The sequence below is a fragment of the Salvelinus namaycush genome, chromosome 7 (assembly GCF_016432855.1).
Source record: "Salvelinus namaycush isolate Seneca chromosome 7, SaNama_1.0, whole genome shotgun sequence".
NCBI lineage: Eukaryota > Metazoa > Chordata > Actinopteri > Salmoniformes > Salmonidae > Salvelinus > Salvelinus namaycush.
The window spans coordinates 20,599,217-20,621,402 of NC_052313.1; the positions used below are offsets into that span (position 1 = coordinate 20,599,217).

Sequence of the window (22,186 nt, forward strand, 5' to 3'; positions counted from 1 at the left end):
TTCTCCCCATACTTCCCTTTTAATATCAGAGACATCAGACTGACTTGTCAATGCTACTTTCTTGCCAATACCTACACTCCCTACTGTGTCTCCTACTGAAGCCATCTGGCATCAGAGGCTACGTCCCAAATGACTCCCTTTTCCCTATGGGCTCTGGTCAAAAGTAATGCCCTATTTAGGGAATAGGGTTACCCTGCCCTACCTGAGAGACCGGTGGCGGGTGACAGCAGAGGGCTGACAACCTAGGTGGGAGAGGCAGGTGTAGGGGACCCGATCGAGTGTCCGTGTCACCGCAGAGTGATCCACACAGAGGGGCTGAGTGATCAACAAGGCCCAGAGGGTGACACAAATCGCATAGAGAGATGGCTCCGATCAGGTGCTCCATGATTAACAGCAGTGTTTCCCCTAGCTCGACTTCCCCTACTTGTGATGGCAGTCCGCCTGACTATGTTGTCTAAAAGACTGACTTGATGTGTCATTGTACTAGTTCACATTAAACTAATAGCAGGTTTCCACTGGGCAAGTCATGACATTTTTTCCCCCAATTTCATGATATTCAACTGGTAGTTACAGTCTCGTCCCATCACTGCAACTCCCATACGGACTCGGGAGAGGCAAAGGTCGAGAGCCATGCATCCTCCGAAACACGACCCCGCCAAGCCGCACTGCTTCTTGACACACTGCTCACTTAACCCGGAAGCCAGCCGCACTGATGTGTCAGAGGAAACACCCTTATAACTGGCGCCCGAAGTCAGCGTGCACCGCCCAGCCTGTCACGAGTCGCTAGAGCGCAATGGGACAAGGACATCCCGGCCTGCCAAACCCTTCTCTAACCCGGCCGCCTCATGGGTCTCCCGGTCGCGGCCGGCTGCGACACAGCCTGGGATCGAACCCGGGCCTGTAGTGACGCCTCAAGCTTTAGACCGCTGCGCCACTCGGGAGGCCAAGTCATAACATTGTTGTTATAAGTGGAATTAGACTTTGTGTGTGTGTGTGTGTGTGTGTGTGCCTCTCTTTCCAGTTAACCCTGTGGCCCTAGGGAAGCCATACAAAGAGGACTGCTCAGAGGCATCCAGCCAGGAGGAAGGTGTGTGTGAGTACCCCATCTCCAACCTACTTCACCCCCAAACCCTGTTCACCCTACACCCTACTCATTCCAACATGGTTAACCCCCTAACCCAGGTCAACCTGAAGCCCACTCCCCTCATCCCAACTGTTTACTCCCCAGTTCAGAGGCGGAATCTAGAAGAAGTGTATTCTGGGAGACTAAGAAGTTTTGACAGTTAGCCAACACCTTAACTGGTAGGAAGAGAAGTTAGAGTTGTTGATTTGAAGAAGGGTTGTTGTAGATACCTTTAGCCTAGACTATTCCTCGCAGGGGTTTTCCTAAACTCCAGTTAAAAAGCGTGTTATGTGTTATGTCACGTAGCTCGCCAGCTAACCATGTGTGAACCAGAAATATAGGGCACTTATACTCCGTCACATCTCTGTTTTAGGTGTCTATTCATTCAGTTCAAACTGAGCAGGGGGAGGGGAAGGGAGGAATGCACAGGATTCTTTCTCTGGCTCGGCAGGGCAGGAGAGGAAGTCCTGTACTCCAGGACAGACAAGTAGCGCTATGTCGCTAACTTCTGTTTATTTTGGTCGGGTGCTCGGAAAGCCTGGGCTCTCTTTCTTTCTCTCTCTGACTATCTATCTCTGTCTCTCACCCTCTGGCTCTTCTCTCTGTCGCTCTCCCTCTCTTACTCTCTCTCTCTTCCACCCCTTGCATTTCGAGGCTATATTTTGCCCGTTGTCCGTGCACTGGGCTCACAGGCTAATCACAGGCCACAGTGCATACACTCACTGCAGGCTTAGCTAAACCAATTAATGTCCTATTAGTATAATAACTTATGTCATAAAGCATTACAACGTACCTCACTGAGGACAGCACAGAAAAACCTGTTGCTACTGACTGATAAATAAAGATGGAAATGAGTTTTGATGTGAACTGAAAAGTTGATTTTAAATCGTATTGTTCCTGTCAACTAAAGATGAATGAATAAATAAATGTCTCTACCCTTCAGATTTGGAGCCGTACGTTCAGGGGCGCCGGAAGAAAGATGGCAGCAAGAGCCCCAGCCTTAAGTAAGCACCCTATTGTCTTAATGTAACAGACGTCACGTAGCCTGCTTAACAAGTACCGCTTTCCTCACACCGAGGCTCGAACCCAAGACCCCCACCTTGCAAACACACGTGACTGCTCTCCTGAAGTGTTATACCAGTCAAGAGTCAGATGTCTATCTCCCCACCTAATGAATAAGGTTTGGAATGAGGGTAGCGTAACCTAATCCTAGATCTGTGGTTAGGAGTGACTCCTCCTTCAAATGAGTAGCACCTACCACCCCAGTGCAGATCTACACAAGTGCCAATAGTTTTGTTTCTGATGAAAGACATGAAAATTATTCTCATTCCGCCTCTCCTTTTCCCAGCATTCCCAATGCCAAAAGTTCCCAGGGGGAGAGCAGTCGGAGGGGGCCCCACGGCTCGGAGCACAACGGCCTGACAGACTGGAGGAGGAAGAGCTGTACGCTCAAACCCAACCAAGACACCTCTGGGGGGCTGGGCCCAGAGCAGGTGAGACAGATGGAAAACAAGGCTACATCCCAAATGGCACCCTATTCCCTTTATAGTGCACTACTTTTGACCAAAAAACAATGAATTTACAGTTAACGCTAAGCAATTGAGGCATTGTTATTCAGATAGTTTTGTATCATTGTTTACAATGTATGAACATACAGTACATTCTGATTGGTTGTTTTTGTTGTTGATTTTGAAAATGGCTCCTCGGGAACATTGACTGACAACACTGGGTTACACAGACTAAGGAGTTAATTTAGACCAGGCAGACATGTTACATTTCAAGATGGCTGACACATTGCTCCACTGCTCCACTTTAGCCTGTAGTGTCAGTGACCAAATTAGGGCTGATGCTCCGTATAAACAACATAAGCGTGTGTGAGAGCATCTTTGCGTGTGTAAGTGTGTACCACACACAGTCAACTCTTCACCCACCACAACCGTGTGGCATGGGCCAGGGGACTATTCTCTTGGCCTAGTGAGATCAATCAAGAGTATGTTTGCAATCAACTGACCCAGCACATTCTTTCCACAGCGCTTCTCAAAGGAACCTATACAATGGGGGCTTGTCCATTCAGGAATCATTACACACAGGGCCCCAAAGAATAAAAACGCCTTCCCCTTCACATAGTTATTGACATAGTATAGATAGGATTACTTTGCTCACTGCCCTAGCATTGATGTTTTTCATTGAATGCCAGACATGTTACATTCTCTTTGTAGGGAGAATGCCAGCCTGCATACTGATTTATGCTCCCAAAACGTTTTGTTAAAATGTTTTTACTACCTATGTGGGACAATTTCCCTCCTAGGCTCTATCTAGAACCGTAGGCCACAATCTCCGTGGCATCGGGAATCACATTTATTATTTATAAGATCTTATCATGTCAATAGGGTAGTAACATCATGAGTTGGGATTATGGTTTATTGTTTAGCTAGCTAGCTACATGTCTTAACAAAAGACTCCTATGCAAGTATCCATTTCAATAGAAATGTTGATAGACGTAACGTTAGCTGGTAAATTCGCTCTGGCTATCTACTCCGATTTCAGACCACTGGTAAGATAGTCTAGCTAGCTACATTTTCAGATATTACACGTTTCTAATTTTTACAGTCTTTTTGTTTCAAGTTAAAGTGTACTGTTAGCTAGCAAGCTAACGTTAGATGACTGGCAGGCTTGCTAGCTAACGTTACTTGTATGATCTTATTATTCGTATCGCAGAGCCATTTGCTTTGCTTGTTATAGCCAAATGTTAGCTAGCTAACATTGAACCTGGTTGGTTAGATACCTGCAGATTCATGCAGGGTAGTAATGTCATGAGTCGTGATTATGTTTCATTGTTTAGCTAGCTAGCTACACGTCTTAACAAAATACTAATTTTAATAGAATAGCACTGCGACAACTGTTAGTCAGTTAGCTTGGATGCTTAACTGCTGTTGCTCGGATCAACCCTTAAAGAGATTGGTGGAGTTAAAGCGTAAGAGGGTGTGAATGATGCTGAATGGGAAGAAGAGCTCTCCAGTAGGTACCAAAACATTCAAAGGCCATTCAAAGTGAGGTTACAAGTTTATCAACTTTCAAAGCAGAATTACTTTCCCATTGTTCCTCAAATGCAGTGTATGATATACCATTTTGTAGCTCTGTGTCTCTGCTTTTATCCAATGGGCTCCCGAGTGGCGCAGCGGTCTAAGGCACTGCATCTCAGTGCAAGAGTCACTACAGTCCCTGGTTCGAATCCAGGCTGTATCACATCCGGCCATGATTGGGATTCCCATAGGGCTGCACACAATTGGTAGCGTCTTTCAGGTTTAGCCGGGGTAGGCCGTCATTGTAAATAAGAATTTGTTCTTAACTGACTTGCCTAGTTAAATTAATAAAAAAATATTTCAAATTTTGCTTCTTGAATCAAGGCGATCGGTCACATATACCTGTGTGGGTGTGTATGTGTGTGTGTGGACATGTTTAACTATACTTTTGGGGACCAGAAGTCCCCACAAGAATAGTAAATAAACAAATATTTGACCAACTGGGGACATTTTGTTAGTCCCCACAAGGTCAAATGCTATTTCTAGGGGATTTAGTGTTAGTTTTAGGGTTAGCAGCTAGTGTTAGGTTTAAGTTTTCGGTTTAAGGTTATGGTACGGGTTAGGTTTATGGTTTAGGGAAAATGGGATTTAGTATGGGACTGAATTGTGTGTCCCCACAAGGTTAGTTATACAAGGGTGTGTGTGTGTGTGTGTGTGTGTGTGTGTGTGTGCGCTCCAAGGTCACAGCCCTCAGCAGCAATAATAACATGTCTAGCTCAGCAGCAATAGGATTGCTATCAGCGTTAGCCAGGGTGAAGCGCTGTGCCCTTTGACCCCTCCCACTATAGCTCTGGGTCGGTGTCCAGCACCGCCTCATTCATGTGGCCCTCATCATGTGACAGGGGTTGTGTAACAGGCAGCAGCACTATGGCATTCCTGCTCTGGCACATGGTATAGTTGGAGCTATAGGTTTTAAAGACACAGTCTGTAGATTTATTTTCTCCTGTGGTTGTATGAGGAATATAACATGATATACCAACCCTCCTCCTTGAGAGCTAACTGAGTGTGCAGGCTTGTATCATTGAATGTTCCGTTGTCTGAATATATGTTTTTGCTCTGTCTGCAGCATCAGGACAGTGAAAAGAGGAGCAGCCACCCTGCCACCAAGAGCAAGCCACGAGCACTGGGACCAGACAGGTGATCACTATTCCCTATATAGTGCATTATTTGCATTATTTATGCCCAGCTCCCATAGGGCTCTGGTCAAAAGTAGTGCTCTATATAGGGAAAAGGGTGCCATTTGGGATGCATCCTATATCAATATTCAAACCTGACTTACGGTTGAATCTGCTCATAATCTATCATCGCAAGACAGTCAGTCACATTCACTCGCCTTCTAAAAGGGTCCTAACATTGACTGACATTTAAGAGACTTCCCTATTCAGACATACTGCCTCAACACTGAGCCGGCTGACCATGCATACAGTTGCTACGTTGTGATAAGTGCTGAGCACGCACTGAGCACTCAGACAAACATGGCCATGACAGGTACGACAGGCTCGGGAAACTAATGCTAAAACAGTGTGACTGAGTTCAGGAACCCCCACCATGGGGCCTGACAGAGAAGGCATAGCATTTTGCTAGCTAGCATGCTAACAGCTGAGCCAGAGATGGTTTAATATGTAAGCTGTTTTCCTCTTTTTTGTCACAGTTCTGGTCTGCATAAGGGGTGGTTGCCAAGCACCCAGGCAGACAACTGCTACAGGCGCTTTTGAGAACTAGTAGAGACTTCAAATAAAGGAGTTTTCCTCCCTATCTACTTATTAGAAACATTTCTATTTGGGCTATAGGGTTTAGCATTGCGCTAGCTAGCATTCTAGAAACAGAGCTGTCTCCTCCTGCTACCAACTAATGTGACAAGCCACAGGCCTCAATTTCTCTTATCTTCCCTCCTTTATCTTTTGTGACTAACCGCTCGCCTGTCTCTCTCTCCTCCAGGGAAAAGGGGAAGAAAGGAGAAGGAAGAGCTGCCTACTTGACGAACGGGAGCATAGTGCCTCTGGCTTCTCAGCGAACGCGACAATCGAAAGGGAAAGGTGGGAATCGATGGAAATGAATTTGCCCTTGCAGTCTTCTTCCTGTCCCAGTCGACTCTGAAATGTTATCAAATGCTATTTGGAGAAAAAAGATTATTGTGTTTTTGTTTTCTGGGTGAAATGGAGGCTTGTAGTAACTTAATTTTACCAACAGAAAGCAGTGTTGTACAAGTTTATTGGGCATAGCTTTTTAGTCTTTTGAGCTGCTTATTTGAATGCCTTAGCACACTTATGCCTTCACATGTTTTATTTGATCTAAATCAAAGGATATTTAATTAAATGTAGTGTCATTAATGTTCAGGTTGTGTGTGTCCAGACGGTCATCTAGTCGGAGGCTCCAGTCAGGACGTGTACGGAGACACCTCGTCTGAGAGCTACAGCTCCCCCTCCAGCCCCCAGCACGATGGACCAGAGAGCCTGGACAGCGAGGACGAGAAGGACAAAGGTGACACGCACTCACACACACACCATTATTAGAGTTTGTGCTTGTTTAGGTTTTTGGACAGGAGCACTAAGACCTCTCTCTCGCGCGCTCTCTCTCTCTCTCTCTCATACAGATAGTCACTCAGACGACTCTAGCAGCCAGGGTAGAGCGGACGCCTTCTTCCCCTGCCAGGAGGTTGCAGTGGGGGGCTTGCCCACCATCCACCCCCTGGCCTCTGTCAAGCCTGCTGGGGAGCCCCTTTGCCCCGAGACCATCCCCAACTTTCCCCCCATCACCTTTATGCAACCCCTGCCATACATACTGCCCAACGGAGCACTGCCCGCCAATGCCTCTCTGCCAGTCCTGCCTCCTCCTCAGGTGGCAGCGGCCCTGGTAGACAACAAGGTTGTAGGAGGACTGATCATGCAGGTGCCCCTGGTCCTCCGAGAGCCCATGCCCACCCCAGTGCCAGTTCCTGTGCCAGGGGACACAGAAAAGAGGGATGCCCATGCTGCAGTGCCTGTGCTGCTTCCAGGGTTTGGCTCCCCCACCCTGGGCTTGCACCCCCCTGGCAGCCCTGCCCTGCAGCCCCTAATCCAGCGCTTCAAAACAGCCCCTCATAAGGCAACTGTCACTTCCGAGGGTGTCACCGCCTCCTCTGCCCACCACCCCCCGGTTGGAGCCATCAGCGTCATCTCCCCAGGCTCACCCTACGCCTCACCCCTGCAGCCAGCCTACCCCGACCCTGCCGCCAACCCCCTAACCCCCTCTGTACCCCTAGGGGAGCCTAGCATCCCTTATGCCAAGCACCCGGGAATGGCTCTTCCCTCAGGCCTGCCCTCTCCATACACCATGCCCCCCATCCCCACCTCCATCATGGCAACGCTGGGGACAGGGGTAGCCGGAGTAGGGGTAGTGCCCACAGCTGGACAGGTTCAGGCGGTGGTGCCCCCATCCGTGCCCACCCACAACCCCGGTCCTGTGCCCAGCCCCAGCCCTGCCCTCACCCACAGCACGGCACAGAGCGACTCCACCTCCTACATCAACAGCACCAGCTGTGCCAGTAACCTCGTCGCCCAGAAACAAGCGCAACCACCACAACAACAACAACAGCAGCAGCAACAACAGCAGCAGCAGCAGGCGACTCCCCAGCAACAGCCCATGTGCTGCGGGGCGTGCGGTTGCCGGGGAGGCTGCGGCACCAGCAACAACAGCCACACAGCGCCTTCATTCTTCTTCCCCCACCAGATGCCGCCGCGGCAGGTGTTCGGTGTGCCCCCCATCTTCCAGCTGACGTCCCTGTGCAACAGCAGCTACCTCAGCCAGCCTCCCCCCCAGAGCAACGGCCAGGCCCAGCTACCCTTCTTCCCATCCACCCCGGTCCCCTTCGCCAGCCAGACCCTGCTGCATACGCACCCCCACTCCCACTCTGACCACCTACTGGGCACACAGCAAGGCTACAGCCTCCAGCAGATGGCACCCTACAACCGCTTCTACCCGCACATGTACCCCTCCAGTGTGGGCATGGTGCCCGGGGCGGGAGGCGGAGGTGCACTGGGGGTAGCAGTCGGCGTCAACAAGAAGAACGCCAACGTTTCGTGCTACAACTGTGGGGTCAGTGGCCACTACGCACAGGACTGCATACAGCCCTCCATTGACTCGACACAGCAAGGTAATAACGCCACCGCCAGGGGCAGGGTGGAGCGGGGAGGGGCGGCCGCTGGCCTTTTCGGACGGCCCCCTCCGCCCCCCCTGCAATACTTCCCTCCCAAGTAGAGGTCAGCCCTCAGGACTGACCCCCCCCCACCCCTCTCGATCTCTCTCTTACACACCAGTAACCTACACCCACCCACACAGAGGGCACCCTTGATCAAGCTTGGGAAGGCAGACCTTTGCAGTAACCTTCCCCACCCCCTACCCCCCAAAAACAGACTATTAGCCACCTTCATTTCCATTTTCAGGACTTATTTAGAGCCAGGAGCTGCTGTAAAGGGCTCTCTCATCTCAGGAGACCTGTGGACATTTCTCTCAAACTCTCTGTTAGCAGGGCAAAGACAAAACACAGCAGAACAGTTAAAAATGAAAAACACAGACCAAATGACATGACACACATGTCACGCAGAGGATACGATTAGGTGCAGGTTGGGAATTTGTAGACATCTCAGTGGAACCTTGTCTTTTTGCTTACTTTCTCTGAGTTTATTTTTATCGTTTCCCGTTTCTTATTTGTTCTGACGCCCACCTCTCTGTTTTTCAGGTGGCTTTCGGCTGAAGTACGCCGCCTCCCATTCTTCCGAAGCACTAGACAACGCCGACTGAAGATGTCTTCTCGTTCCGCCATCTTGTTTGTCACGAGCGGTCAAAGAGACCCCTCCATTTCAAGAGAGCATCACTTGATGTTTCCCTGTCATTAACCAGGTTTCCATCCAACCTTTTTATGCGAGTAAAGTACATGTCGGATAAAAAATGTAATGACAGGCCTGATGGAAACAGAAAATGTGTCGGTAAGCTTTCCGAATGTCGACAAAACAAACTGCGCTAGACAAGGTGGGATCTTTTTGTGTCGGTAAAATGCGATGGAAACGCCTTTATGTGCAAATATTGATATAATAACCATCATATTGAAGTAAACTTGGAGTCACGCTATGATATGGTGTGGTCCTCCCACTATGACTCGGGGAAACCATGCAGTTTATTAGGCTACAGATGAAATAACTTATGATGGGTGGTGAAAGTGCACGGTGATCTTGATGCTCCTTTCCAATAAATGTCAAGGGTCAGATTCTGGTGACATGAATATCGATGCTTGACTGCCGTTTAACAAATAAAAAGATTCTCGCTCTTATCCATAATAATCTCTTCATGTAGAATAGCCTACCCGCACTATATCTGCGAGCTGTTGGCTAGAGCACACGTGCCAAGACCGGAGTAGTCACATTTTCTATTTAACGCAACAGTTTGTGACAAAACTATCAGTAGAGTTGAAAACACGATGGAAACACATTGAACTTTAGATTTATATTTGGTACATGAAAACTTAAGTGAAAAAGTTCATTTTGTGTGTACTGCGTCATCATGCACTGATGTGGAAACACACTTCTGGTGGGAAAATGTGCATATTTTCTTTACGCAGATTTTTGAATATTCGCTTGAATATATGTCGACAATTTGATTGAAAATTTAGCTATTCTCATTTTTAGTTTGACCTTTTTAACGAGCATGTGCGAAGAGGGTCCTAAGTACTTGTGCCTGAGACATCACCAACGTCCCCATCACAGCTGAGGGTGAAGCTGTCTCGTTTCCAGAGACGCATACCCCCCCCTTCACCAATCCCCCAGTGGCTTTTGGTATTTTGCACTGAAGACTGGCACAAGACAGCAGCTCATGTTTACTAACTTATTTCTTATATTATTAGAAAACATTTTTAAAAAGACACCATGTGTATGGGAGCTTCGTAAAATTATTTTGTTCTCAGAATACATGGGGATCCTGCGTGATCTCGATTAGAGTTTCATATACTTTGTCTTTTATAACGGTAAATTTATACCTCCTTATTGTTATTCGACTAGGATTTTTATTGTTTAACTGTACAGCTACAAAAGATGAATGCAAACCAACAAAAAAGTAAATGTTAAAAAAAAAATAATAATTATTTTCTCTTTTTCGCTGCAGTGTTTTTGAATGTACATGTTTAATTTCTTAATGTTAAGGAATCTGGCAGTATCGGGGGGAAATTCTTAAAGCATTTGCCACTTGATATAATGTGAAACGCATATTAAGACGTTCTTAATCATCATGTCTGTCATGTAGAAGTTAAATGCTGCTGTGTTTTTATTTTTGGTAACATGCACTATAGCTACCAGGAATTCTGAAGTCTCTCAAGTGCACTGAAACAGTCCTAAATCAAACCTAGAGACAGATGTTATTGCAGCAGTGAAGCTCTATACCTTGCTACACTGCTGTCCCTCCATCCAGTATTCTCTTGGAAATGTTGCACTGCAGAGTCGAGCCACAAGGTGGTGCCATGTGAAGCATCAGTGGTTAGGAGGGATAATACTATCATTGATAACTCTGAAAATTACTTTTTTTCTTTAGCCATTTCTACAAGACTGGTGGCAAAGGCAGATGTCATGTAGCCTACCTAGACAGTCAATATGTTTATTCTTCCTTCAATGCAGCAGTGAGATCTAACTGTAAGGCATGTTGTTTGTACATTGGTAAATGTACTCAAATTGATGCACATACACACTATAAATTGATGTTTTCATGTGGAGTATGAAAATGAAAAGTGTGAACACTAATGGAAGTGTCTGACTGGAGTTTATTGGATATCAGGATTGGTAGCCTTCCAGGGATTGACATTAAGGGTTGCCATATTGCCTGGGGAAAGTGAACTGATCAGTCAAGCTAGTTGAGCCTGCTCTGGGGTTGCCCCATAGGGCTGGTTATTTTTGTTGTGTGTGTGTGTGTGAAAACAACCAAACTGCAAAGAATTCCAGTAGCCAAAATCTGATCTTTCCAATTCTTCCCCATTGTCTGTCTTTCACTTATTAAACAATGTATTTCTGTTGGGCAAGTTGAGCCTTCTCTGAGAATTTTTTTTAACTGATGTACGAAATAGAATAATTATTCCAAAATAGAAAGAATTCAATCAATCTTTCTGATTCCTATGTGTAGGTGAAAGGCAGGCAATATGTGGCACTTACTTACTGCCTGTAAATAGACCATTTACATTTTCGGGCAAGTGAGCATAATCTTTGGGCAACCAAAAAATACTCCTGACTTGCCCGATGGGAAAGTGCGTTTCATGCTTCAATGTCAATCCCTGGCCTTCTCAGACAGCATATCCCTTGAGATAATTGTCAATCATTTAGAGCTCTTTCGAGTCTGTTTAAGCTTTGTGGTCTACACATTAAAATTACATATAGGCATATTACACTTACAGTACACACTTGTTTGTTTATATGAGAAGTTATGTCCATTTTTATGAATAGTCACACTTAGTACTGTTTGTCTCCAAACATTTTGTGAAAGCTTTCCACCAAACGGTGAAGTACTCTAAATCTCTTCTGCTTGATTTGATGTAAGCAGAGATTTCGTACAATTACTTAAAATAGTGAGGCAAACTTGGACATGAACACAGGAAAGAAAATGTGTGGACCACTTTACATTAATCGGCTGGATGATTTGAAGAACCATGTGAGCTCGGAAGACAATTGTACATATGAACCTGCCAGTTGTACATGTTGAACATATATGGTTAAAAATGCTGGACTGTAGAGGGTACACTCACTGTTACCTTAAGGTGTATGTTTACTGTATTCTTTGATATCTACATTTTAGTGTACTGGAAAGGTCAAATATATTTCTAGAACGAATTTGGATTTTATGCAAATTGTTGATCTGTTATCCTGGAATTAACAGCAATAAATACAAAATGCCCCAACATTCTTGTTTATTTGTCTGTTGTAATTAGGTCCTACACGGCTTTTATGTAGTTTGTTTGTACTTTGAACTTCATAGTACAGTACAGTTTTATCCACTTGAATTGCCGTAGTAGTCAGCTGATGCGGAAGAGTGCGGAATGCGGAAGAGCACTTTTACAGCCCACCACAGCCATAAAGTCAGAATTAGCTATATTGTAAAAAATCGTGAAAACAAAAATGTTCTTTTTGGTATTCATTTAAGGTCTGGCATAAAGGTATCAAGTGTGGTTATCGTTAGGTTTAGGTTTAAAATCAGTTTTTAAGAAGAGAAATGGTAGAAATAGGTGGGGTTAATGACTGTGGCTGTGGTAACTAGTGACTACCCCCCCCACAGGGCGTGTCTGTCTTTGTAAATTACATATTTCAGATGGTTAGCTGAAACTTGTCTGTAGCAAACCACCCACTGAAGTCACCTGGCTGTAGAGAGAAAGAGAACTACCTGACATTGACAAATAACCATTCATTGGTGAGTAGCTGCGATACAATATTTTCTCAATCTAAAGGCACTGACTCATTTATTGTTAACCCTGTTGCCATTTGCCATTCTGATAAACGGATTTGCAGGTTGTTTGCGATTACTATACTTTTTAAATTGGTGATCCTTATTTAGCATAGTAACTGCTGTTGGTTTGGCTATCACCATAAATGTAACATCAAAGAGGACAGGACATTGATCATTCTAATCAATGTAGCTAGCTAACTAGATAGCTGATTAATCTTGCCTGGCTAGTGTCAACTCAAACTCCTTAAACCAGCCCTAAGTAATGATGTATGATGTACTGTTATGTTGACTCTACCCGCAGTCCCCGAGCTTATATTCACTCCGCGGCCGGGTTGAATAAAGACAAAACATTAGCCTACCTTATAAAATCCATAAATGTATAATTATTGTGCAATTTATATCTACTGGCGTAAGAGCAAATTTATGCTTGGTCGGAGACTCGGTATGGAGGGTGTGACGCTTGACGAGGCAGGCAGAGGCCAAATTTTATTGAACGCGGATGGGTCTTTGCGTGTCAAATAAGCTTGTTGACCAATCAGGACCTGAATGTGACTGCCCGTCACATACTTTAACGCGTCATTAATTTACGTAGTTATTACACATTGATTACACTATCACTCGTATTTCATATGTCCCCAACGATTCATCGCTACGTATGCTATGATGCTGGTAAAGTTGTCTCGCTCACCTACAGTGCTGGTCATTAAAAAAAAGCTAGCTAGCTCATGGATGCAAACAATGTTCTTCCCAAAAAACATAGCAAAACGACAATATGTTTCAGTAGCTATAGTTAGCTACCCAACTATAGCTAGGTTTCATCATCTAAAATAACCCTCATTTATAAAAAATAAAAAAAAAAAAAAAAAAAAATTGTTATTTGATGAATGATGGTCGGACCCATCTATGTGAAGCTAGCCACAATAAGGATTAGCCACAATAGAATAGTTGGCTTTGCGTTTAGCCTTCAAAATAAAAGTATGTCATTGACAGTGATGCAAATGAATACAAATAGTAGAATTATGCCATAATTGAATAGATCATGCTAAGTGAAATTACACTGGATGTATTATACTTTAGAATTGCATTGGGGTCATACTTATTTCACTGTACTCGGTGACACCCAGAGAACATTAGCGTCGTCATTTTCTCCCCAATCCTTAAATGTCTTTGCTCTGTAAAAGAAGCAGATTAGAGAACTTTGCCTGTCGATTTATGACATTCTGGTGAGCAAAGGTTTCGTTTACTAGGGCAACAAATAGGCTATTAATCTAATGACCAAAATAAGATGCAAGTATATAATAATAATAGACAAGTTGACTAACAAATAGCCTACCAAAATGTTGAAAATTATAAGCAGAAACATATCTAACTCAGACAACAACAAAAATGCATCCCCTGTCAAGAAATCGTTCCGGCGTCTGACTGTAGCCGACAGCCCATTTTCTATAAACTGGTTAGGGTCGGTTGTGGGCCTCAGATTTTCACTTTATCAAATACTGTCTGTACAAAACATTAGGAACACCTGCTCTTTCCATAACACTAACCAGGTGAATTCAGGTGAAAGCTATGATCTCTTATTGATGTCACCTGTTCAATCCACTTTAAATCAGTGAGGATGAAGGGGAGGCAGGTTGAAGGATTTGTATGCCTTGATACATTTGAGACCTGGACTGTGTATGTGTGCCATTCAGAGGGTGAATGGACAAGACAAAAGATGTAAGTGCCTTTGAACGGGGTATGGTAGTAGGTGCCAGGCCCACCGGTTTGAGTGTGTCAAGAACTGCAACGCTGCTGGGTTTTTCCATGTTCAACAGTTTCCTGTGTGTATCAAGAATGGTCCACCGCCCAAAGGACATCCAACCAACTTGACACTGTGGGAAGCATTGGAGTCAACATGGGCCAGCATCCCTGTGGAACTCTTGACACCTTGTTGTCCATGCCCCAATGAATTGAGGCTGTTCTGAGGGGAAAAGGGGGTGCAAGTCCATATTAGGAAAGTGTTCCTATTGTTTTGTACACTGTGTGTAGTCGGGCGGTTGCGGATGGGTTATTAGCAATTGCGGGCGAACAAAACAACTGACCCGCACACCACTGATGTACATACTCATTCAAGATTTAATCAGGCTGTAATACACAAGTAATTGTTAATAGAGTATGTTTAAATGTAACTTTATTCAACATTCTGGCTTGTAAGGTACATTTACAAAATTTTGCAGGCATTAGTTTCAGGCTGTATATACCAATTAATTGTGTATTATACAGCCTGATTAATCAGACTGCTAGCTAGACTACATTAATTCTATGTTCTTTAGCCTACTTTTTCTTTCGCATCAGCCCAAGATGGCTCTCGCGATAATTGCATGTTATTGTATATAGGCTACTGTATATGACTGCTCTGTTACAATGAAGTTTTAAACCCAGTGCCCACGGACACTAACTTCTTAACCTTTCTTCCAAAGCTCTGCCAGCCTGCCTTTCCCACCTGTTACAATGGCATCAGTGTCTGTGGCCAACACCAATTTCTCTCTGGAGCTGTTCAAGAAGATCACAGAGCACAACAAAACAGGCAATGTCTTCTACTCCCCTCTCAGCATCTGCTCTGCCCTGGCCATGGTGTCCCTGGGAGCCAGAGGTAACACTGCTACCCAGATGTCAGAGGTGAGTCAGTGTAAACCATTTTTGGGGATCCCGTCCATCCAAAAACCCATACACTCAAACATAATCATCTTACTCTCACACATTCATCTCTTATCCAACTATACTTCTGTTGATTAGCCTGATTAGTATGCATGGACAGCACAATGGTACCGGAATGAATACAGATATATTTCATAAAATAGTTTGCTGGACTAGTCACTATCGACAAAGGTTGGATAATGTAGCCTTTACTTTTTGTCATTATCCTGTCTAATGTAAACTTGCATCAAGGCTAGATTGGATTTTTTATGTAGTCACATGCACATGGCAATTTATTTCACGTTGCAATTCTCCACCTAAATTGACTATAGCTTCTCCCTTAACCCCTGTGAAAAACCTTTCCAGTGTTTCTGAGATGAATAGGAAAGGGTGTGGCTGACAAATGGGTAGCCTGTCCATGACGATTCACAGAAGGCTTCCTTTTAGTCAGCAGATTAGGCTTTATTTGAGTACAGCCCTACTGTTACTGTGGCAACATGGAGAGCAATAAAGTAATCCTTCTTATCAGTCTCTCGGTTCCCATTATCTGTGTACAGCTAGTAGACATGTAGGTGCCAGATAAGAGTTTATGTTGTCTTGGGATTTTTTTCTTTATTGCACCTTTATTTAACCAGGTTTGGCCAATTGAGAACAAGTTCTCATTTACAACTGTGACCTGGCCAGGATAAAGCAAAGCAGTGCGACAACAGAGTTACACATGGAATAAACAAACGTACAGTCAATAATCAGGGGGCGAGGCCCTGATAGTCTACTCTTATGTATTGTCTAATTTGTACAACCTCCATTTAGCTGTCAGCCAGAATATTTATTATAATAGCCATGGAATGTATTGTCCAATGTGAAAAAGCCTTTCTGCATGATACTGAACATGTAGGTCGTGATGAAATAGCAGCAATGTAGAGTTGAAGTCATAAAAAGGGCGAGTCTAGGGTACACAAGTGTGGTACAAGAATGCATACCTTCCTATTGAGCAATCTGACTTGCCTAGTTAAATAAAGGATATAAAAAAAAAAATTGAGCAATCTTCACAGAACAAATATGATAGGGGTGGTCTCAATTTCTTTACCTGTTAAGGACTCAACGGCCTTAATTTACCGCCCTACATTACGTTTTGAAGGATTATTTCTGGAACCTACGCAGCTCGCCAGCCACGCGCACACACACAATGTTGTATTCCACCCACTTCCCACATCTATGCTGTTCAAAAATGATAACCAATTGTCATACTGACGTCCACTAGGTCCTCTGCTTTGTCAAAGCAGACAAATCTAAAAAGGCTGACCCAGGACTACTCCAGCAAGTACAAAAGCCCCAGCTTCCGCTGGCTCTGAAGGTGCTAATATAAGTATATAATAAGGAATGGGTAACCCAGGGGGTTCAAAGAGAGCTTGCTGCCAGATAACATTGGGCTGTTGGTGAGGTAGCCATTTGGTGGGAACAAGGTACTACTATTGGTGTGGGGCAGGGCTCTTCAACCCTGTTCCTGGAGCGCTACTCTCTAGTAGGTTTTCGCTCTATCCCGAGATGTATCTAACTTGATTACGCTTATCTTTCGTTGAAGCGAAAACCTACAGCACGTAGCTCTCCAGGAAAAAGTTTGGATAGCCTTGTTGTGGGGTCTGTGTTTTCTGGCGTCTGTGGTTTATTTACAGTACATTTGTGAAGGGATATAAGCCCCATACACAAATCATCTTATAGCCTATGTACACAATGTAGTAGTCACATTTGGGACTTGAGGGAACACAAGCATATTCTTTCTTTTCTTTTATCTATATTTTTTCATAACCCTTGATAAGCTGCCGTCTGAAAACGGAAATATAAACAGGAAAGTCTGGTCACACTCACACACATACAAAGAATACCTTAACCACTTTGTGAGCAACATGAAGGTAATCTGTGCTGGTCATGTCCAACCACCAAATGTCAAAACGACAAGTTATGCTGTTTGGATGCATTTCAATGTTGACACTTTCCTGAAAACATTTCTTTATTTGGTGATGTGGTGGATGAATACAGTAAACAATGGTGGGTTTGTTTGCTAGCTGAAAAACGTACGAGTTGTGTTTCGGCTAGGGGTTTGCATGTCATGGATGCCACAGGAAGATGCTACCACAATGTCACATTTTGTAAATGTTATTTTTTTAAATCCTGTCTGCAGTCCCTGCACCTCCACAAAGCTACGGATAACGTCCATGTCGGCTTCAACAAACTCATGAGTGAACTGAACAAGAAGGGAGCCCCGTACGCACTGAGCCTGGCCAATCGCCTGTACGGCGAGCAGTCTTACCAGTTTGTTCAGGTAAAGCCCTATTGTTTACACAGTGGGTGGAGAAAGTGTGTGTAAGATTTAGATATTTTTGCTCAATCTGAATTGACACTAATGAATCACAGTGTTTAGGTTAAAGGTCATTATGCATTTCATTACACGTTGGAACATAGCCTTATGACGAAGAGAGTTGTCAACAAAAAGATAATGGATAGAATATCCTGCAAAATGCTATCATTATACTGTACATCATTGTAGACTAGACACTATTTTAGGTACTTAGGGTTTGATAAAGCAAGGATATTGACTGTGTTGATTTTTGTGTCTCTGGTAAATGTGACAGACTTTCCTCGGCGACACCAAGAAGCACTACAATGCCGAGCTGGAGGCTGTGGACTTCAAGTCCAATGCGGAGACTGCCAGACAGAACATTAACGCCTGGGTGGAGAAGCAGACCGCAGGTGATCAGATGCCGCAAGCTGTCTCCATGTGCACAATAGTATTAATATTCTCAAATTCAGTGTAAAAATCAAAGGGACTGGATTGAGGATGAATTGATCATACATTTTGTTCATATGGATTTAAAATCCATTATGTGTCCATGATGTATCTGTTTGTTATGTAACTACACCTTATTACAATGTTACCATCACCTCTGTAATTTCTATGGCCTCTGTATTTTGTAGAGAAAATCAAGAACCTATTGGCGGAGGGGGTTGTCAACCAACTCACCAGACTAGTGTTGGTGAACGCCATCTACTTCAAGGGCAACTGGGAGAAGAAGTTCAAAGAGAGCAGCACCAGCGATGCCCTGTTCAAATTGAACAAGGTAGTGTTTACCCAACCGGCTTAACATGTAGAACGAATTCCCGACAAGATCTGAGGAGTGGCTTTTCATTCATTTTTCTCTGATGTGTCCGTTTGTGCAATGAATGTGTAGTTACACCACTTTAGAGTAGCGCTTCTAAAGAAAAGATCTGACTTCCACTGAACTGTTGCTGTAGTCGGTTCCAGTCATCCCTTCTGAGTCTTTTGTGAGAGTAATGTTCTAGCTTGCTTCACTTTCATGAGTAACGGTGAGTAACCTTTGCTACAATGGTGAAAATGCCTTGTAGTCACAAATTACACACAAGAAGGCAACTGTTAACAAAATAGTGGGTGACTCCCTACCTTCCTTTCATTGACTACAGAATGAGAGTAAGCCAGTGAAAATGATGCATCAGAAGGCCAAGTTCCCCCTGACCTTCATCCCAGAGGCCAACTGCCAGATTCTGGAGCTACCCTACGTAGGGAATGAACTAAGCATGCTCATCATGCTACCTAATGAGATGGAGGATGACACCACTGGTCTGAAGAAGGTAGGACTCACTTACATTCAACGAGATGGGTTTTGTGGCCAACACAATACACATGGAGTATAAAGTTAACTTGAATTAGAAAGCTAGTTATAGGGTTAGCTCACACCGAAATAAGTCATTGTCATACTTTAGATGTGTCAATGTATTGACTTTGTCTCCTGCCCCCCCCCCCCCCCCCCCCCCCCCACACACACACACACACACACACACACACAACGCAGCTAGAGAAGGAGCTGACTTACAAGAACCTTGTGGAGTGGACCAGGCCTGACATGATGGACACGGTGGAGGTTCAGGTGGGCCTGCCCAAGTTCAAGCTGGAGGAGAGCCTGGACCTGAAGGACTTGCTTGTCAGCATGGGCATGACGGACGCCTTCGACCACTCCAAAAGCGACTTCTCGGGCATGTCGCCCGTCAACGACCTGGTGCTGTCCAAGGTGATTCACAAGGCCTTCGTGGAGGTCAACGAGGAGGGAACGGAGGCAGCGGGCGCCACGGCCGCCATCATGATGATGCGCTGTGCCATGAGGACGCCCACATTTGTCGCCGACCACCCCTTCCTCTTCTTCATCCGCCACAACCCCACCCAGAGCGTTCTGTTCTACGGTCGCTACTGCTCCCCTTAGGGGCTATATAGGAAATGGAACATGCCATGTGGAGGGAGGAAGGGCTTTTAATAGTATATACTGCAGCAGCTACATCAATATCCCATCTGTGTGCTTGATTATATGCTTTGATGTCAATGCCTTACCAAAGAATTGAAGAGTCAAGTGTATTTGTGATGAAATTAGGTTTGAGGAATTTAATGAATTTCTTACTGGCCTGATGTTACGAACAACACATTTTGCCTTATCATGATGTTTCTCTACTTTCCACCTACTTCAACACACTGAAGTGCAATTATCCTCAAACATTTTTATTTTGTTTTCTGATAATGAACTCTCCTAGTCTTCTGATGTGCTCACGACTCTTTTTAACCTACTGTTCATGTGGTAAGCTATACTGGTGTTTTCTTTTCAAATTAAGCAACTATATGAAAGTTTACAGGAAATAAAGATATGATAAGTGTGTGGGTGTGTGTCATTTCCTGTGTGCGCACATGCACGGGTGTCTTAACCAATGATGTATATAAACCCTGGATTGCCGATGCTATGTATTGGCCAATGAGAGGCTTTGAAGCCACTGGTCAGCCATATTGTCACTCCCCAGAAGAAACAGTCCTCTAGGAATGAATGGAATTCTAAAGCATTTCAATTAAATGTTTAGAGGACAAAATTACATTTATTTAAGTATTTTTGTTGTAGTGGGGACAGTAACTAATTTCAAAAAAATTATACATTTTTGTATGTTTAGCTCACATTTTAAAAGTAGGAATGAAGGTGTCTGTAATATAATACATGTGGCAAAAACAAATGTATACATTAAATGCATTTTTATATCTTCCAAAATATGTTTTACAACGGTGGGGGAGTGGCATCAAAACAGCCCCCCTGTGTCAGTTATCTCTGTATCCCACACATACAATTATCTGTAAGGTCCCTCAGTCGAGCAATGAATTTCAAACACAGATTTAACCACAAAGACCAGGGAGGTTTTCCAATGCCTCGCAAAGAAGGGCACCTATTGATGAAAAAATGTAAAAAGCTAACACTGAATACCCCTTTGAGCATGGTGAAGTTATTCATTAAACTTTGGATGGTGTATCAATACACCCAGTCACTACAAAGATACAGGCGTCCTTCCTAACTCAGTTACCGGAAAGGAAGGAAACCACTCAGGGATTTCACCATGAGGCCAACGGTGATTTAAAACCATTACAGAGTTTAATGGCTGTGATAGGAGAAAACAGGAACGATCAACAACGCAGTTACTCCACAATACTTACCTAATTGACAGAGTGAAAAGGAAGCTTGTACAGAATACAAATATTTCAAAACATGCATCCTGTTTGCAACATGGCGCTAAAGTAATACTGCAAAAAATGTGGCAAAGCAATACACTTTTTGTCCTGAATACAAAGTATTATGTGTTGTATTTGCCCCAAACATTACTGAGTACCACTCTGCATATTTTCATGGTATTTAGTTTAGTTTATTAGGATCCCCATTAGCTACTGATCATGCAGCCGCTAGTCTTCCTGGGGTCCACATAAAACGTACAAATATATGACAAAGTACAGAACAGTAATACAGATAAGCTTGTAATTGTTAAGGACTGAGGAGTTGTTCAGGATAAAACATGGAATGGAGCCAAGCATAGACAGAATTCCATATGTTAGGTTTGTAGACCCCCCAGTGGGAATGAGATTTTTGGAAAGAGTGGTGGCGTGGTTTTCTCTCCGGAACGGGGCGCCACTCAAATCGGTGATTAGTGGGGTAGGATTGAGTGTAGTGAATCAAATAAAATAAAAATATTCCTGGTGTTTGTGACACCCGCCGTTTGGTGAGACATAGACGGGGTGGCAATGGCAAGAATGAGAATACCCTCTGTCTTGTTAAGCTTTGACACAGAGTTTCTAGCTTATAAAGTCATATTAGGTTATATTTGCTATACTATGAGGGCCTATGTTCCGAAAACGCTACGGTGTTTTAGATGCCAAGGATTCGGACATGTTGCAGCAGTGTGTAGAATGGAGATCCCATGATGTGATAAATATGCAGATGGGCATAGTCAAGGGGAGTGTACAGTTGGGGGTAGAGAAAACACTGTGTCTGTGGTGGCACCCATGCAGCTGGGGATCCGAAGTGCCCTGTGAGACAGGTTGAGATTGCCAAAGTTCGAGTGGGGCAGAAAGTTTCTATGCTGAGGCAGTGAAGAGATTAGAGGATAGCTCAAGGGTGAGCCGGGGTTGGATTTATTGCGTTTATAGCCATGGTGATCAACTGCACTGCGCTGATGCAGCGGAAATCACATAAAATAGATGTGGTAGTTGCAGCAGCAGAGTGCAGATTGCAAATTTTGGACACAAAAAGAAAAGGGGAATGGGAAAATCCTAAATTGTACCACCATCTAATCCTGCACCTATATTTTGGGGTGAGAGATTTTACTGTAGAAGATCTACAGGACGTTTTGAGAGAAGTGGTGCCATCCTCCCAGGCCGACTGCCTAGTGTAGGATCGTTTAGGGCCAAAGTAGCAGGATGGGGTGTTGGGTTTTTGGGGATAGTGTATAGGTGCAGGATTAGGTGGTGGTACAATTTAGGATTTTCCCA

The 22,186-nt window shown here is 44.2% G+C and overlaps 2 protein-coding genes across 5 annotated transcripts in view; both read left to right on the forward strand.

The window, feature by feature from the left end:
• Window positions 1-9,283, forward strand: part of LOC120051072 (zinc finger CCHC domain-containing protein 2-like) — a 60,218-nt gene extending 50,935 nt beyond the window's left edge. For 2 of the 4 annotated variants that reach the window (XM_038997698.1, XM_038997699.1), the window contains exons 7-14: window positions 1,022-1,093; window positions 2,067-2,127; window positions 2,472-2,616; window positions 5,273-5,343; window positions 6,145-6,242; window positions 6,544-6,687; window positions 6,800-8,338; window positions 8,924-9,283. In XM_038997698.1, the coding sequence (XP_038853626.1) occupies window positions 1,022-1,093; window positions 2,067-2,127; window positions 2,472-2,616; window positions 5,273-5,343; window positions 6,145-6,242; window positions 6,544-6,687; window positions 6,800-8,338; window positions 8,924-8,985 (2,192 nt within the window). In that variant the 3' untranslated portion in view covers window positions 8,986-9,283. The remainder of the gene's footprint in view (window positions 1-1,021; window positions 1,094-2,066; window positions 2,128-2,471; window positions 2,617-5,272; window positions 5,344-6,144; window positions 6,243-6,543; window positions 6,688-6,799; window positions 8,339-8,923) is intronic. The other 2 variants (XM_038997701.1, XM_038997700.1) reach the window with 2 other exon arrangements.
• A 3,004-nt stretch (window positions 9,284-12,287) lies between these two features.
• Window positions 12,288-20,045, forward strand: LOC120051075 (leukocyte elastase inhibitor-like). The gene is made up of 7 exons (XM_038997702.1): window positions 12,288-12,618; window positions 15,114-15,312; window positions 17,510-17,650; window positions 17,961-18,078; window positions 18,304-18,446; window positions 18,808-18,975; window positions 19,197-20,045. The coding sequence occupies exons 2-7, from the start codon at window positions 15,145-15,147 to the stop codon at window positions 19,599-19,601; spliced, it is 1,143 nt and encodes a 380-aa protein (XP_038853630.1). The 5' UTR covers window positions 12,288-12,618; window positions 15,114-15,144; the 3' UTR covers window positions 19,602-20,045.
• The last annotated feature ends 2,141 nt before the right edge of the window (window positions 20,046-22,186 follow it).

Bases quoted from the DNA above. Each gene is read 5' to 3' on its own strand.
- LOC120051075 (XM_038997702.1), top strand. From the start codon at position 15,145: ATGGCATCAGTGTCTGTGGCCAACACCAATTTCTCTCTGGAGCTGTTC. The intron at 18,079-18,303 runs GTGATCAGATGC...TGTATTTTGTAG, and splicing joins GGTGGAGAAGCAGACCGCAG to AGAAAATCAAGAACCTATTG. The intron at 18,447-18,807 runs GTAGTGTTTACC...CATTGACTACAG, and splicing joins CCCTGTTCAAATTGAACAAG to AATGAGAGTAAGCCAGTGAA.